The sequence below is a fragment of the Rhipicephalus microplus genome, chromosome X (assembly GCF_043290135.1).
Source record: "Rhipicephalus microplus isolate Deutch F79 chromosome X, USDA_Rmic, whole genome shotgun sequence".
Lineage (NCBI taxonomy): Eukaryota > Metazoa > Arthropoda > Arachnida > Ixodida > Ixodidae > Rhipicephalus > Rhipicephalus microplus.
Window position 1 is genome coordinate 504,811,657 of NC_134710.1, and position 18,784 is coordinate 504,830,440.

General features: G+C 46.5%; 2 protein-coding genes across 2 annotated transcripts in view; both read right to left on the reverse strand.

Moving 5' to 3' along the window:
- Window positions 1-18,784, reverse strand: part of LOC119161633 (frequenin-1) — a 1,172,367-nt gene that overhangs the window by 324,006 nt on the left and 829,577 nt on the right. The window lies entirely within an intron of this gene.
- Window positions 8,782-9,729, reverse strand: LOC142776758 (uncharacterized). The gene has a single exon (XM_075881057.1). The coding sequence runs from the start codon at window positions 9,727-9,729 to the stop codon at window positions 8,782-8,784; it is 948 nt and encodes a 315-aa protein (XP_075737172.1).

Below are 18,784 nucleotides of genomic sequence, written 5' to 3' on the forward strand. Positions count from 1 at the left end.
ACAGAGCGTCCCGCTGCAGTTCAGTCCACCAACGGTGGTGGGACAAACACCAGCATTTCCAGGTTACTCTGCGACCTTTCTGGAACAGTCAAGGCCGTCCGCCTAAACGGTATACTACGAGTTGTCAGAAAACGTTGTACCGTGGATGAGTTCAACCACAGCGATAAGGCCGATTCCGCTCACCAGAGTACACACTGACAGATCTGCAAGCAGAGACGCACCGTGTCCATGAGTGGCCTATGCGAGACAGCCAATGCCACCCACCAGAATACACACTGACAGACCTTCAAGCAGAGGCGCACCGTGGCGTAGACCAATCGGCTCGAGGCAGCGGGTGTGTCCAACAAAGACGCTTCCCCCAGATCGTCACTCTAAGTTGCATTGTGGTTCGGGATGACCACCACGATGCACCCAAGCGCACACAGCAGAAACTCTGCCGCCAGCTCCGCGCGCGCGCAGTCATGGCCGAGTGTCAAAAGAAGAAAGACGCTGGGCCTCGGGCGCGTGGGCAGCTAAGGGAAGGTAGAGGAAGAAGACGGAAGAACAGCTAGCCCAGGATCGGGTGTTGTCTCTTGTTCTCTGTCTCGCTCAATACAATATATATATATATATATATATATATATATATATATATATATATATATATATATGTATATATATATATATATGTATATATATATATATACTCACACACACCGCATCGCGCATCGCGCATGGTATACTTTGTATTTGGTATCTGTTTCATATAAAGCCATATCAGTCACAATATATTGTCGCGTGTATATCAACAATTGTATATTTTGATTTCACCATATATGAATTTTTTGTGGTGGTTATTACCGCTGTTCTTCATTCCTTTGTTCCGGATTGCATTTATTGTGTACCTTCAATAAAAGTTTCAAATTTCCCGCGTTTAAAGTTTCACGTTTCTTTCTTTTTTTTTACTCGAATTATTATAAGCTTTACGTACTTATGTAGTTTATCTGTACATATATTTTACATTTTTGACTGTCATAACAAAACTTTTTAGTTAGCAATACAAAATTAAGGTGCGCAAACGAAATGTGCGTCTTTACGGCTGTAACCAGTTTACTTGTTTGGACGTGTTACCCGCTGCTCGACCGACGACCGCCTCTCGATAGGTTGTGTTTGAGTCTATTTCTCTCGAGTGTGTGAAGTGTGCTTGCATTCTGTGTTCGTGTTTTGTGTTCTGCAAGTGCTGCTGATTACGAAGATGCGCTACACTCGAGCGAGGACGTGTGGCTTCGTATCCTGAAGCAATCGCCAGGTATGTACCACATTGCTGCGCTCGGTGCTCTGTTACCACCACGTTCGCCACGTTTTTCGTACCTGTGCGTGATAATTGAGTGAGCTTTTGTGTACGTGGCAAGCCCGTTTGTCTGTAGCATTTAATCAGGGTAAAGGCGAGGTTGTGCGAACTTAAACATGGACAAGTTTTTTTATGGATTGTGAAGCAGAAAGCACATGCACACGCAGCGGGATGCGGCGGCAGATTTGAGCTGAGTTGGGATGGTGCCCGCCTCTGTCGGCAGTGGTGTTGGAGGGGGGGGGGGACCTGTTCGCGGGTGACCACTATTTCTGTTTAATTATTTTGGAGGGTTTGGTAGCTGTAGGCGTTGATGATGGATAGGGCGCGTAAGCCCACCATATTTATTGTGCGATGTTGAAGTGAACGTGTCTATGGCAATTTTATACTGTACGTTTTATTTTAAACAGCTACAGTATTGTTATCCGTCATGACTACTATTGATGAAGTTTTTTTTTTTTGCGAATGGCCGAATGTATGCCGGTGTGTGCATCCCTACGGACACGCGTCTTTACAAACTACCGTGATACTCGAGCTGATGTGTGTTCGTGCGCAGCGTGTTGCATCGTCTTAGGTAGGGCTTGCAAAGGTTGTCTTACGCTTTTGGTGTTCATGCAGCTCGTTCTGTGTTTGAGTTGGCAACACTGGGTCCTTGTGATTGTATATATTTGTGGAACGTCTTATAAAAAAAGGGTATGCAGCCACTACCCGTGAGTGCGAGGCACGTCACTCGTTCACTACAATATATATATATATAAGCGAAAGAAGTGTATACACCTTTCATCTGCAGATGCAGATGAAAGGTGTATACCGATGACTTTCACTTTCGCAATTTTTAGTTTAATGTCAACAAGCTGTCCGGAAGCGTACACTACGACAGTTACAACGCATTTTCCACGACAATTTCGCATAAAAGCGAGCGACCGAATCGCCAAAAACTGCCGTCGAGACATCAAAACTATCCTCCAAGAAAGGTACCCTGATGGGATGATCTCCAAGAAAGGTACCCTGATGGGTTGCGAAGCAAATGCGGTGCGCATTGCGTTGACCTGATTGAAAAGGACCTCAGCGGGGGTACTGCAAGAATGGTTTGAAGCAAAACTAGGTGTAGCCTTTACTTAAGTAAACGTTTGTTTGAAACGCACAGACATGGGAGGCGAGACGCGTTGAAGACGCTCGCGCTCGGCTTCCTAGGCTGGGGTCTCATCGGTGTTACCTGCGAACCGTCTGTATTCTTGAACTTGATCGGTGTTCTTGACTCGCACCGCACCGGTGTCACTGGTCTTCCACTACCGACGCTTGCGTTCGGCTTCTCTCGCTTGCGCGTCATTGAAGTTGACATCACCATTCGCGAACACGATCGGCTTTGCTAACCCTCGCAACACCGTCGACAGCCGAGAAAGGTACACGCACGCTAGAGGGAAGCATGCTGCGACGGCCTCCCGCCCGTCGGCGCGATCTCGCGTCAAGCAGTGGCACGCCCAAACCACACAATAGTGCACTCACTCAGATGAGGTGTTTTCAATAAAGCTGATTACGTCATCGCGCACAAGGTCTTCTGCCTACATAAAAACCATTGAAAAAGCTGTCAAGAAGCATCTGCCGAAAAGCCAACAGTTGGTAGCATGTTTCGAATTCTGTTTGAAAAGTCTGAGTGGTTGCCACAGCACTTTTCATTTACACCACTCATAAACAGAGCGTGACAGCTAGTGTAGTGATGGGTTGAATAGTGAAGGGGATGCCCTTTATTTTCGTTGCGATAGCTATGATGTGGACACTTGCGGCTTGATTTTGCCGCTGGCGTCGGCGTCACCGCCACGTCTCTCGCTGCTCACTGTATATATATATATATATATATATATATATATATATATATATATATATATATATATATATATATATATATATATATATATATATATATATATATATATATATATATAGATAGATAGATAGATAGATAGATAGCTGCCCGCTCATAATGAGTTCACGTGCTACGTGACGCCAAAACATGCGCATAAGAGTGTTTTCACACTTGTCGTTTGGCTTATAGATGGCGCTGACTGCCACTCCTACTTCTAAATTCACATATAAACCCAAAAAAGTGGATGGAGGGAAGGCCGCTGTGGTAGCTCAGTGGTTAGAGCATCGAACGCGTTATTCGAAGGTCGTAGGTTCGATTCCTGCTCACGACTGGATATTTTTTCATCCACTTTTCTTTCTTCTTATTTACATTCCATTGGTTCTAATAACTTCCCCAGTACATTCCTTGGCATTACTGTCTGTTAGATCTCATTAATATTGTGTTAAAACAGGAAAAACGAGCACGTAGGTATACACTTCTTTCCCTTATTTCATTGAACGAGGGTCTCGTACTGGCAGACTTGGTGTGTTTAGGTTGTATAAGAGGGACAATTAATCAGCTGCCCGCTCATAATAAGTTCACGGGCTACGTAACGCCAAAACATGCGCATAAGAGTGTTTTCGCACGCGTCGTTTGGCTTATAGATGGCGCTGACTGTCACTCCTACTTCTAAATTCACATATAAACCAAAAAATGTGAATGGAGGGAAGGCCGCTGTGGTAGCATAGTGGTTAGAGCATCGAACGCGTTATTCGAAGGTCGTAGGTTCGATTCCTGCTCACGGATGGTTATTTTTTACCCACTTTTCTTTTTTATTTACATTCCATTGGTTCTAATAACTTCCCCTGTACTTTCCTTGGCATTACTGTCTTTCAGGTCGCATTATTATTGTGTTGAAACACGGAAAAACGAGCCCTTAGGTATACACTTCTTTCCCCTATTTCATTGAACGAGGGTCTCGTACTGGCAGACTTGGTTTGTTTAGGTTGTATAAGAGGGACAATTATGCAGCTACCCGCTCATAATAAGTTCACCTGCTACCTGACGCCAAAACATGCGCATAAGAGTATTTTCACACTTGTCGTTTGGCTTATAGATGGTGCTGACTGTCACTTCTACTTCTAAATTCACATATAAACCCAAAAACGTGGACGGAGGGAAGGCCGCTGTGGTAGCTCAGTGGTTATAGCATCGAACGCGTTATTCGAAGGTCGTAGGTTCGATTCCTTCTCACTGCTGGTTGTTTTTTCACCCACTGTTCTTTCTTATTTACATTCCATTGGTTCTAATAACTTCCCCTGTACTTTCCTTGGCATTACTGTCTTTCAGGTCGCATTATTATTGCGTCAAAACACGGAAAAACGAGCCCTTAGGTATACACTTCTTTCCATTATTTCATTGAACGAGGGTCTCGTACTGGCATACTTGGTGTGTTTAGGTTGTATAAGAGGGACAATTATGCAGCTGCCCGCTCATATTAGGTTCACGGGCTACGTGATGCCAAAACATGCACATAACAGTGTTTTCGCACGCGTCGTTTGGCTTATAGATGGCGCTGACTCTCACTCCTACTTCTAAATTCACATATAAACCAAAAAATGTGGAAAGAGGGACGGCCGCTGTGGTAGCTCAGTGGTTAGAGCATCGAACGCGTTATTCGAAGGTCGTAGGTTCGATTCCTGCTCACGTCTCGTTGTTTTTTCATCCACTTTTCTTCTTATTTACATTCCATTTGTTCTAATAACTTCCCCAGTACATTCCTTGGCATTACTGTCTGTTAGATCTGAATAATATTGTGTTAAAACACGGAAAAACGACCTATACACTTCTTTCGCTTATATATATATATATATATATATATATATATATATATATATATATATATATATATATATATATATATATATTGTAGTGAACGAGTGACGTGCCTCGCACCCACGGGTAGCGGTTGCATACCCTTTTTTTATTAGACGTTCCACAAATATATACAATCACAAGGACCCAGTGTTGCCAACTCAAACACAGAAACCGAAATTACAGGTACTATATACAGGATACAACATTTTCTCTCCCTCACTTACTTTTTTGATTTTGGGAAGGTGTTAGTACGTTAGTATAGGTTAATTGCGCACAGTGTAAATGTGGAACGAGAAATAAACAACAGGAAATACACATCAATATATACACACAACATTATCTATACGTATGCCAAAAATATTGAATACTATAGGTAACAGGTACACCATCTAAGGAATATATACACATTCACACTTTATAACCATATCTGACCGGTCGCTGTCTCTCTCGGTGCAGCTGAATGCGACGACCGGGTGGGCACGACACCACAGGTTCTTCTCTAGTTTTCACGGGCGGGCGTGAAACAGTTTCTGAAGCAGGAAACTGTCCGGTGGCTTGTCTCGTTGGCGAGGTGGAATCGTAGTCTGCACTAGGCACAGGTTTCGCTGCGGGAGCACTTGCCTCGGCGGACGCTGGCTGCCATGTTGCAGCGAAAAGCGTGGCGTCTACGGGATCGTGATGGAACGAATGTTCACGCCCTGCAGAATGTTGCTGAAGGTCATTGTCGCCAGGGCGCCGAGCAGGCACCTTGCACAGCTTTGCCGCGTTCCATGTTTTGCCGTCGTCTAGAATGAAGGATGCTGGGCCACATTGCTTGATGACTTCCCTTGACTCTGAAAAAGAGATTGCACCTTTGAATGAAACCGATGGTTTCTTCACCCGCACCATGTCTTCTACTGCCACTGTTGTCGGTTTCGCCGCTCGCCTCCTGTCGGTGTAGGCTTTGCTGTACTCTTGCCTGTGCTTGACACGTTGCCGCAGCCTGGCCAGCTCCTGGTAGGGTGCCTTTGCGATGGACTCGGGTGATAAGCCGAAGATGTCCAGCTTCGTTCTTGGCAGCCTTCTATGTAAAAGTACCGCAGGGGCCACTCCTGCCGTGGCGTGTGGTGTACACCTGTATGCGGCGAGGTGATCCCGTACAGCAGTTCGCAGCGGACGCTGTTCTAGACGGGCCAGTTGTAGGTAAGTCTTGAACGTGTGGTTGAACCGCTCGATGTGTCCGTTTGCCTGCGGGTAATAAACAGATGAGTGCGACAGGCGGATCGCTTGTTCTTGTAGGAATTTGACAAATTCCTTTGACGTGAATTGGGGCCCATTATTACAGACTATCGCTTCAGCATAGCCTTCCCGTGCAAATACGTTGAGCCGGAATTCGGTCATGGTTCTTGTAGAAATTTCCCTTGAAAACTGTACTTCTGGTCATCTTGAGAAGTAATCTACGAGTGTCAGCAGAAATCTGCAATCTGGAGGCGCCCTCTCCAGAGGACCAACGATATCCATTGCAAGTTTCTTCCATGGTCTCTCTGGTAGCTCGACAGGTTGCAGCGGGGCAGGCAACGTCTTTGCCGATTTATCTGCTACTTGACAGATGTTACAATTGTGGACTGCTTCTTCCACGTCACTGTTCATGCGCGGCCACCAAAATTGCTCCCTAAGTCTGGCCTCGGTGCGTCCGATTCCCTGGTGAGTTTCATGTGCTGCTGCCATGGTTGAGCCACGAGAGATGATGGAACTAGAAGCCTCTCTGCACGCAACAACAGTTCGCTCACCACTGACAATTCGTCTCGAACTCTGAAATATGGTTTCAGACCTTCCGGCAAGTCTCTGTGTGGTGGCCAAGACCCATTTACAAACACCTTCACCTTTTGAAGAGTGGCACCAGTAAGAACCGCTTGTTCAAACTGCTCTTTGGTCAAGCAACTTGGTTGAACCATGGAAACAATTTCCTCCTCAAACGTCAGCTCTCCATCTGCCATATGAACGGGTAACCGTGAAATAGCATCGGCTACTCTGTTAGATGAGCTTTTCTGGTACTCCACCGTGAAATTGTAACGTAGTAGTCTTGTGCACCAATGTGAAATTCTAAGTGGGCGTCGGTCTAAGCCCTGCGAAGACAGAAGCGAAACGAGGGTCTGGTGGTCTGTTCAGAGAATGAAGCTCCGTTCCCACAGGTATGCATGCCAATGCTCGCATGCCCAAATGCATGCAAGTGCTTCCTTCTCGCCAACTGCGTACTTTCTTTCAGCCGGAGATAGCGTGCGTGATGCAAAAGCAACAGTACGAAACTTAGTATCGGCGTGCTGCTGAAGGACTGCTCCAAGACCACATTTGGATGCATCAGTGGAAATGATAATTGGAAGCGCAGGATCAAACATGTGCAAGACAAGATCATACGATAGTACCTTCTTTACCGTGCGGGAACTGTTATCCACCTCAACAGACCAGGTGAAGGTTTCGCCTTTCCTAAGAGCCCTCATAGGTTCTACCATCTCGGCCAAGTGTGGCACAAACTTGGCGTAGTATTCCACCAACCCAAGAAAGGAGTGGAGTTCAGCGGCATTTCATGAAACTGGGGTTTCCACCATTTCGTCCACTTTCCGTGAGAGTGGCGAAATACCGCAAGGTGTCACCTTGTGCCCCAAGAATTCGAACTCCTGAACTCCAAGCACACATTTGCTGTTGAGCTTCAGACCTGTGTCTTTGATACGCTGCAACACTGCCTCCAAGTTCTTGAGGTGCTCCTCAGCTGATTTACCAAAAATAATTCGATGTAAAAGAGGACACCCGCACAATTGCGAAGGATTCGAGACATCATACTCTGAAAAGCAGCAGGTGCTGAAGCTAGCCCAAAACAAACGCGTTTGAACCGGTACAGCCCTTCATGTTTTATAAAAGCTGTCAAGTCCCTGCTCTCAGGATCCAGCGAAACTTGGTGGTAGGCAGACGCTAAGTCGAGTTTGGAAAAGTGCATGGCACCCACCAAGGCTTGAAGCAACTCATCCATGTGAGGCAGCGGAAAGCTGTCAGGAACGATGACCTTGTTAGGTTCACATAAATCTACATAAAGCCTAATACTTCCATCTTTCTTCTGAATGACTACAATAGGGGACACCCATTCTGACGCATCGATACGTTCTATGATGTCCAAGCTTTTCAGGCACTGCAGTTCGGAAGACGCGTGGTCGTAACATGAAAGGAAGCTGGCGAAGTTTTGATGCTACTGGCTGAACACCCGCACGTGTCTTAATCCTGTGAACAAAACCTTTTGCAAGGCCCAGCTTATTTGTGAACAACGAGCAAAAAAACTTTTGCTGAAGTGCTGACGGCCGCTGCATGGATGGCTCTATTGGACATGTCCGAGCTACTTTGGCGTTTGGTACCGTGCTGGTTTAAAAACACTGCAGCTGAGAGCCTTCAATACACAGCTTCAAGGCCTTAATACCATCCAAGCCAACAAGAGAAGTACCCTATTCGACGACATAAAACAAAAGCGGTGCGCTGCGATTTTCGAAAAAGACCTCAGAAAAGAAGCAGCCTCGAACCGAAATCGGTATTTTGGAATAATCCAGAAGCGTCACACTAGGAACAGGAAAAAGCGGCACACCAGAAAAATGTTGGTCAAACACCTTGCCTGAAAGAATGGAAACGGAAGAGCCAGAATCGACTAACAGCTTCATAGCGACCTGCCCGATTTGAATGTTAATGTGAATTCCGGTTGCAAGAGGCTGTTGAACTACAAGAACCTCGACGATTTCATTCTGCAACGGGCTACGTACTGAAACCTCGTGGACAGCTGCTTGCGACCGCTTCTGGTTGCAAACGTTTTCAAAATGTCCGATACAGCCACAAAAGAAGCTTTTTTTCCTTTAGCTGGGCAGCGTTTCCAAGAAGTGCGATGCTGTTTAGAACCACACCTGAAGCAATACGAAGAATTCGCGTGTTGCTGCGAGTTCGATTGAGAGCACTGTCGAGATGAGGGGCGGTTCCGCGATGTAGCTGCCTTATCGCGTTGACTGAAAGTGCGAGCACGCGGCAGTGAGTTCAGTGACTGCAACGATGGACCGCATTTTGTGCCAGACTGCGCAGATACTGGTTGCACAGAGACGGAAAATTCCTTCATTTCCACTGCTGCCTGCTCGATTTGACTCACGAGAGCAACTGCCTTGTTGAACGAAAGCGAAGGCCCTTCTAACAGAAGACGTTCCCGAATACGATGCGAAGACACACCGGCAACAAACTGGTCACGTAGTGACTCTTCTTGCGACATAAATGAGAACATCGCGGCAAGCTCTTTTAGCGCGGTCACATGTTCTTGAATAGAATCGCCTGGGAACTGAATTCGACGGTGAAATCGGTGGCGCTCGACGACCAGGTTGCAGCTGGCATCGAAGTGCTTAGCCAGTGCCACTACCGCGGAGTCATACACGTCGGGCGTAGCTCCGGTCCCTTCTTTCTCAGTCTTTTTGGCCTCCTGCGAAATAGACAGATTACTGAAGATACGTTGACCTTCGGGTCCCAAGGAATGTAGTAGAAGAGCCTTGCGTCGCTCTGGGGAGAACTCTGAAGCACCGGACGCCAGCAGATAGATCTTGAACATGTCGTGCCATCGGAACCATGACTGCACGGGACGACCCAGTGTCGGAAAGAACGGATCCGGTGGGGCGATGCCAGCGAAAGCCATCTGGAAGGCGTGGCTGGTTATCCCCCGGGAACTATCTCAGACGGGGTTCAAACACTCGTTGCCATTGTAGTGAACGAGTGACGTGCCTCGCACTCACGGGTAGCGGTTGCATACCCCTTTTTTATTAGACGTTCCACAAATATATACAAACACAAGGACCCAGTGTTGCCAACTCAAACACAGAAACCGAAACTACAGGTACTATATACAGGATACAACATGTATATATATATATTGTGAGAATTCATTGTACGTCATCTTCCTCATCTATCAATTATCATCATCAGTCTTCGGCACGTTCCTCTTCATGATCGGCGCCATTTTGCTGTTGCTTCAATAAAGCGTCAGCTGCACCGTTGTATTTCAAGTGGTGGAAGGTGCTTCCCGATCTCTTCGACCTCTCTCCATCCAAAGCCAGCTCCTGGAGCTCCGTTCGGGACGTCGCTTGCGCCAGCAGAGCACCATGGCCCAAGAGCAAGCCCAACCGAACCACTCGCCGGCGCAACCACCAGCCGCCAACCCTAGCCCGGTCAACAACCCCCCTCGGGAGCCTCCAATCTTCTCCGGTCTGCCTGGCGAAGATGTCGAAGACTGGCTCGACAACTATGACCGCGTAGGTGTCTACAACAACTGGAACGAGGCATCGAAATTAGCACGCGTCCAGTTCTACGTCTCTCAGGTTGCCAAGACGTGGTTCCTGAACCATGAGAGCGACTTCCGCGATTGGTCTTCCTTCAAAGACCAGCTCCGACGCATTTTCGGTACACCAACCGTCCGTTCAGAAGTTGCTCGCAAGAAACTGGCAGAACGCGTTCAACATTGCGGTGAGTCCTACACTTCCTATATTGAGGATGTGCTTGCACTTTGCCGCCGTTTCGACGACACCATGCCAGAAGGTGATCGTGTCCGGCACCTTCTGAAGGGTATCGGACCTACCGCTTTCAACGCCCTCGTCGCACACAACCCTTCGACGGTTTCCGACGTCGTCTCGGTATGCCAGCGGCTTGATACCCTGCAGTCAATCCGCCTACGACCCGACTTCTCTGAGAACCCCCTGGCAAACAGTATGGAGCTCCGAACCATCATTCGAGACATTATTCGTGAGGAATTGCAAGCCTACACTTTACCTCCTTCTAACAACGTTCCCGCTCAACCCGCCTCTAGCGATCTGCGTGGAATTATTAGGGAAGAAATGTCAGCGTTCCAAAGCATTCACCGTGCTCCACCATGCGCCCAACCCCCCTCGTATGCACAGATCGCTGCAATGCAACCCTCGCCGTCTCAAGCACCACCACCTGTACCTGATCACGAACATCTCGCACCTCTAGTCGCCCGTCCACCGAACCCTACCTACCATTCTTCCTGGCGGGCCCCACGTCCTATTTGCTACTACTGTGGAATTCGAGGACACATTTCCCGGGTCTGTCGACGTCGGCAGCAAGATGAACGTCGTGGTTATGCCGCTTCTGAACGAGACGACACATATGCTCGAGGTTACTACCGTTATGCCGACAGTCCTTCCAACCACCGATCACCGTCTCCTGTGCGCATTTCCAACACGACCAACAATACACGTGCATCCCGACCACGCTCCCCTTTGCCACTCCGACGCTCTGTTTCACCACTTCGGCCTGTCTCTCAACTGGCTGCCCAGCGATCGGAAAACTAAACAGTGCAGTTTTTGGAGGGAAAACTGCATCGCGGCGAAATGACCCAAGTCCTCCTGAACGACCGTCAAACATGTTATTGGTAACTGTGGAAGGTGTGCGGGTGTTGGCTTTGGTGGACACGGGAGCAACTATTTCAATTATGCGTGCCGACTTGTGTTCTCGATTGCGGAAAGTGAAGACACCCTACCTTGGATCATCTTTGATTGGGGCCAATGGAGCAATAATTAGACCATCGGCCCAATGTACAGCGCGTGTCTTCATTGATGGTATTCTTCATCACATCACCTTCGCTGTCTTAATTTCATGTGCTCATGAACTAATTTTAGGCTGGGATTTTCTCTCATCAGCATCTGCATTAATTTCTTGCCGTCAACGTGTAGTCGAAATGACCGAGACCGATCACTGCAGCGAACGCGTCGACGAAAGACCATTGCGTTTCTTCACAGCTTCCGAATCCATACTACTCCCGGGTCAAGAGCAACTCATCACCATCACTTCTCCGAATATTGCCAATGGTGACGTCCTCATCACCCCTTCCAGCAGCTGTCTAGCTCGCGGCGTTGTAGTCCCCTCCAGCCTGGTGCGGTTCAAAGACAGTGCAGCGATAATCATTGGCCTGAACCCTACCCCAGAGCCCGTCCTCCTACCCCAAGGTTCTGCAGTGTCATGTTATGTGGATACCCAACCGGTTTCTTTGGTCTCTCTTGACGCCTTGACAGCTCAGCCACAACAGGCCCAGTCTGTTACGTCCTCCTCCTTTGCTCCCGGGATAAATCCTGACCTTTCTGCTTCTCAGCGTGAGGCGTTGCTGAATTTGCTCAGGAAACACCAGGCCTCCTTCGACGCCAATGCTTCGGCACTAGGACAGACCACAGTTGCGCATCATCGCATCGACACTGAAGGTCAGACTGTTGTACGCCGTCGTCCCTACCGAGTCTCCTTGGCCGAGCGCAAAATCATCGAGGAGAACGTGACCGATATGCTAAACAGAAACATCATACGACCCTCTACCAGTTCTTGGTCATCACCCGTTGTGTTGGTACAAAAGAAGGATGGATCGGTACGATTTTGTGTTGATTACCGCGCGCTCAACAAGATTACCCGAAAGGATGTATATCCGATGCCCCGTATAGATGATGCACTTGACTCATTGCAAGGCGCCCAATACTTCTCCACCCTTGACCTTCGGTCCGGGTATTGGCAAATACCAATGGACGAAGCAGACAAAGAAAAGACCGCCTTTTCTACGCCGGACGGTCTTTACGAGTTTAACGTAATGCCATTCGGTCTATGTAATGCTCCCGCCACATTTGAAAGGATGATCGACACTGTTCTTCGTGGCCTCAAGTGGAAAACTTGTCTATGCTACCTCGATGATATCGTCGTGTTTTCTTCCACTTTTGATGATCATCTGCAACGCCTAGATCAAGTGCTTACATGTCTCTCCAACGCTGGACTTCAACTAAACACAAGGAAGTGCCATTTTGGCAACACAGCTATAAAAGTACTAGGACATCTCGTTACTAAAGATGGCATCCAGCCCGATCCGGACAAAATTTCCGCAGTCCTCAACTTTCCGCGACCCTTTCGCTCCAAAGAACTACGCAGTTTTCTTGGACTCGCATCGTACTTTCGCCGCTTCATTCGCAACTTTGCCACTATTGCCGCTCCTCTCCACAAGCTCCTTGCTAGTACCGGTTCCTTCGATTGGAATGATCAATGCGAAGCCTCATTCCAAGAACTCAAGCAGGCACTGACATCCCCACCGGTGCTTTGTTATTTCGATGACAAGGCACCTACGATATTACACACTGACGCGAGTGGACAAGGAATCGGCGCCGCACTGCTCCAGCGCGACCATGCCTTTCGCGAGAAAGTTGTCGCGTATGCAAGCCGCACTCTGACCACTGCAGAGAAGAGGTACTCGATAACCGAACAAGAGTGCTTGGCTGTTGTCTGGTCCATCCAAAAATTTCATCCGTACCTACATGGTCGACATTTTACTGTTGTGACAGACCACCATGCTCTTTGCTGGTTGTCCACAATCAAAAACTTGTCGGGACGACTTGGCCGCTGGATTCTCCGATTACAATCTTATGACTTTGACGTCATCTACAAGACTGGAAGACAACATCAAGATGCCGACGCTTTGTCACGATGCCCTTTGCCGCAGTTTTCGGTGCACGTCACATCCCCTTGTCAAATTGGCTATACGGAGGACGCCTCGTCCATATCATCCGTTTCTTCCCTACCTTCATCCACCCGTCCGTCAGCACTTGCTACTCACCAGCGAGCCGATTCTTATTGCACTGACATCATTGGTCGGCTTACCGGTGCTTCGTCTTCCCCTAATGCCAGGCTCCGGAAACAACTCCGACTATTCAAGTTGGAGGACGATGTGCTATATCAATACATTTTGCACCCGGAAGGCCACCGATGGGTTCCCGTCGTACCACGCGCACTACGCACTGAAGTTCTGCGCGCTTCTCACGACGACCCGACGTCAGGACACTTGGGTTACTACAAAACATACGAGCGCATCCGCAGTCGATTTTTCTGGCCAGGTCTTTCCACGACAGTAGCTAAATATATTGCCTCGTGCGCACTTTGCCAACACCGCAAGCGGCCCACTACTCCTCCAGTCGGGACCCTACAACCACTTCCTTGTCCATCGGAGCCGTTCTCTGTCGTCGGAATTGACCTCTTCGGGCCCCTCCCAACTACATCAGACGGCAAGAGGTGGATAGTCACCGCGGTTGATCACTTGACCCGGTACGCTGAGACGGCCTCAATCACTTCAGGAAGTGCTTCGGAAGTAGCAACTTTCTTCTTGAATGCTATTTATCTACGTCATGGAGCCCCTCGTGTCCTTTTGAGCGACCGGGGAAAGGCATTTCTTTCAAGCACGCTCACTGAAGTTCTTCAAGCATCAAAAACAGTTCATAAAACAACATCTAGCTATCACCCGCAAACCAATGGCTTAACGGAAAGATTTCATCGCACGCTGTGTGACATGCTGTCCATGTATATCCGACCGGACCATCGCAATTGGGATGCCATACTACCCTTTGTCACGTATGCATATAATACGTCAGTTCAACGAACCACAGGCTATTCTCCATTTTTCCTAGTATACGGACGCCAACCGACATCACCACTCGACGTTTCATTCTTTTCTGGCCCCGTCAACTCTTCACAATTCGTTTGCGACCAGTTTCTGTCCCGCGTTGCTCGATGCCGTCGTCTTGCCCGCGTAAACACCGAAGCTAGCCAAGAAGATCGCAAACATCGTTACGATGCCACTCACCGCGTCGTTCTCTACCGCCCTGGCGACAATGTACTTCTGTGGACTCCTGCGCGAACGCCTGGCTTATGCGAAAAGTTTGAGTCACGCTATCTTGGCCCTTACAAAGTTATCGAACAGACCTCACCGGTGAACTACCGTGTCACACCTGTTCATGTTCCCACTGACCAACGCTGCCGCGGGACAGAGATTGTGCAGGTTTCGCGTCTCAAGCCCTATTGTATGCGTTCCACAGCGTAATTCGCGGCCAGGCTGGCCGCTTCCGTCGACGGGGGAAATTAGTGTGAGAATTCATTGTACGTCATCTTCCTCATCTATCAATTATCATCATCAGTCTTCGGCACGTTCCTCTTCATGATCGGCGCCATTTTGCTGTTGCTTCAATAAAGCGTCAGCTGCACCGTTGTATTTCAGTATATATATATATATATATATATATATATATATATATATATATATATATATATATATATATTAGAGAAAATTGTATACATAACACCTCGTTTTTCAGTGCTTTTGACACAATAAATGATGAGATCTGACAGACCAGAATGCAGAGTAAAATATAGGGGAAGTTATAGACCAGATGGTAATGTAAATATGCAGAAAGAAAAGAGGGTGGAAAGATAACCTGCCCTGGGCAGGAACCGAAGCTGCCCTTTATCTGTCAGATCTCATTATTATTGGGTCGAAAGCATGGGAAAACGATCTCTTAAGTATACACTTCTTTCTTTAATTCGTTAACGAGGGTCTCGTACTGGCAGACTTGGTGCCTTTAGGTTGCATACGAGGGACCATTGGTCAGCTGTCAGGTCGTAATAAATTCACGTCCTACGTGACGCCAAACAGGCTAATAAAGAGTGTGCCACACTCGCCACCTTGGCTACTGGTGGCACTGACTGATACTAGCACAATTTTATTTATTTACTATACTGCTAGCCCTTGCGGGCTGTAGCAGGGGTGGGAGGTGAACAGGTGAACAATACACAAACAATGTTAGGCAAAAAACAATTCCAGCCGTCGTTGAAAATCCTGTGAGGATCTACATCCTGTAAGTACCTCGGGAGGAAGCGCATTCCAGTCAACAATAGATCGCACCAGAAACGAAAACTTAAATACATCCACCCGCGGTACATAAGCTTGGACAGAAAATGAGTGATTGGTGCGAGCCGACACTCGTCCTGGGGGGCGCAGGTATACACTGGGATCCAGCTTGTAGTTCTTATAATACAGGTCATAAATAAATTTTAAGCGAGCTATTTTTCTACATGTAGCTAACGATTGAAGGTCAGCCCTAGCAAGCAAAAGTGATACAGACTGTGTTCTCATGTAATTTGAATAAATAAACCTCGCGGCCAATCTTTGTACTCGTTCAAGTTTGTTAATTTCAGTTTTAGTATGCGGATCCCAGATGATAGCTGCGTACTCCAGCGTTGGTCTAACAATAGTCTTATACGCCAACAATTTAACAGAGGGCGTTGCATTACGGAGTTTCCTTCTCAGAAAACCCAGCTTTTGCTTCGCCAGTCCTGTAATGTCGTCAATATGCTTGTCCCACTTTAAACTGCTGGATATAGTAACACCTAAGTATTTAAACTCATTATAACTCCTAATTTCTCTATTGTTTATTGTGTATTTAGAGTTAAGGGGGGATTTTTTATTTGAAATTGTCATGCAAACAGTTTTATCAAAATTAATTTTCATGTCCCATTTTTCACACCAGTTGTCAATACATCGAAGAGCATCATTGAGGAGCATTTGATCAGAAACACTTTTCACATGACAAAACAAGAGACAATCATCTGCATATAACCTTACATCAAAAGAAGGAGGCACAACCGTTGCAATATCGTTCACATAAATTAAAAAGAGTAGAGGTCTTAACATGGAGCCTTGTGGCACACCTGAGGATACGCGTAAAAGAGAAGAACGTGCGCCACTTATTTCAACAAACTTCAACCTATTGCGCAAGTACGCTTCAACCCATCTTACGATTGCGGGATCAATACTAAGTATTAACAATTTTGAATAAGTTTCTGGTGACATACTCTATCAAAGGCCTTAGAGAAATCAATTGCTATGACATCGACTTGTTCTTTTGAGTTTATCGCTGTAGCGAAAGCATGAACAGATTCAAAAAGCTGAGTGACGGTTGAAAGGCTTTTTCTAAAACCGTGTTGCTTATTATAAAACAGATTATTGTTTTCTATGTATTGAAATATATATTTTGAAATATATGTTCTATTACTTTGCACGCCGTGCATGTGATACAAATTGGACGGTAATTACAAACATTAAGGCGGTCACCAGCTTTAAAAATGGGCGCAACTCTTGCTAATAACCAATCAATCGGAACAGCGGCAGTACACAAAGATAAATTAAAAATTTTAACTAAGAAACTAGAAACCCATTCAGAGTAGCGCCTCAAAAATTCGTTGGGAATCATATCCCGACCAGGTGATTTCTATGATCCAATTCAAGCAGTAATGCCATTACGCCCTCTTTAGATACGGTAAGAAGATTGAAACAAGTATCATCGAACGTACAGCCTTTTTTTGAATGATCAATACTTGGAGAAAAAACAGTACTGAAGTATTGATTGAGTGCTTCGGCAATTTGAATCGGTTCGCTATAGGAGGTCCCGTCTATAGAAAGCCCAGTTATTTCAGACTGCGAACTAGACAGGTACCGCCAAAATTTCTGGGGAGAGTTGGATATGTATTCAGACAATATATTAGTTAGAAAATTACTTTTAGATTGCTTGACTTCTCTTCGTACCTGAGCACTAATTTGAGCGATAACAGACGAGTTTCTTGGTATTTTCTGACGGGCGCGACATAGTCGTCGTTTTAGGTGAATGATACTTCTGGTAATCCATGGGTTAGCTTTTGCAGTTCTCTTGTCTCTTTGGGGATCAAAACGTGACAAACAGTCGTTTACTACCTTCTTAAAGTATTCCCAGAGGTCATTCTTTAGGCGGGATAGCGTCAAAAGCCATTTCTAAGTAATCAAGAATTGAGGTATCATCTGCGGCCTGAAAATTGTACACCTTTACTCTGGATATTTTTTCTAATTTTTATTTGATTTAAGAGTTGCTGCAACCACCTTATGATCCGAGACTCCATCCTCGATAATTATTTCATAATCAAACACTTCCTGTGACAAAAATAGTAAGTCCAACAATGTCTCGGTTTGTCCTTGAACTCGAGTGGGCTTGTCAACTACCTGAACCAAATCATACTTGATCATGATGTCAAGCAGATTTTCTGCAAGAGGCCTGTTAAGCGGCCGAGCAACTCGTGCATTCCAGTCAACACCTGGTAAATTAAAATCGCCTCTGCTTCGTTTGTTTGTCATTGTTAGCAAGTAGTCATCCAATTTCTCAAAAATATCAACTGAAGTTCCGGGGGGCCTATAGAGAACCCCTATAAGTAACGTGATATCTCCCATAAATAATTTGCACAACACGTTCTCACAGTCTTTATTGGGCGACAGTAATTCGTACCGAAGAGTTTTCTTAATCAGCAAAGCAACGCCTTCGCCTCGGGTTAGTCTGTCATTACGCAGTTCATGAAATGAAATGGGAAAAACATCCGTATCTGCAACATCCTCTGTTAGCCAAGTTTCTGTTACAGCCACGAAGTCAGGGTCATAAATTAGTGTCAACGATTCTAGTTCTTCTGTTTTGTTCAAAACGCTTCGTGCGTTCACGTTTATCAGCTTTATGTCACACTGCTTCTTTTGCCAGACCGGGCTGCGTGCTTCGCTTTGAGCGTTCTTAACTTTCACGCGTGTATGGGAACGGGAATCCCACGTCGATGTAAAGCTTATCTCGAACAAGCTTCACATTCGCACCATTGCGCCTATCATCAAGAGCAGAGCGCCAAAGAGACTTCCTTTTTTCTAATGTTTTTTTTAGTAGTCGTCAGAGACTCCGATATTAGTACCTCTCAATTTTTTGGAGCTCCTAATATGGCCATCTTTTCATTGTAGTCATAAAATCTTACAATTACTGGTCTGTTTTGTTTGCTTTTCTTCTCACCAATGCAGTGAATTCTTTCTATTGAGGACACTGTAACAC

Excerpts from the sequence above, each read along its gene's own strand:
- LOC142776758 (XM_075881057.1), bottom strand. The coding sequence starts at position 9,729 with ATGGCTTTCGCTGGCATCGCCCCACCGGATCCGTTCTTTCCGACACTG.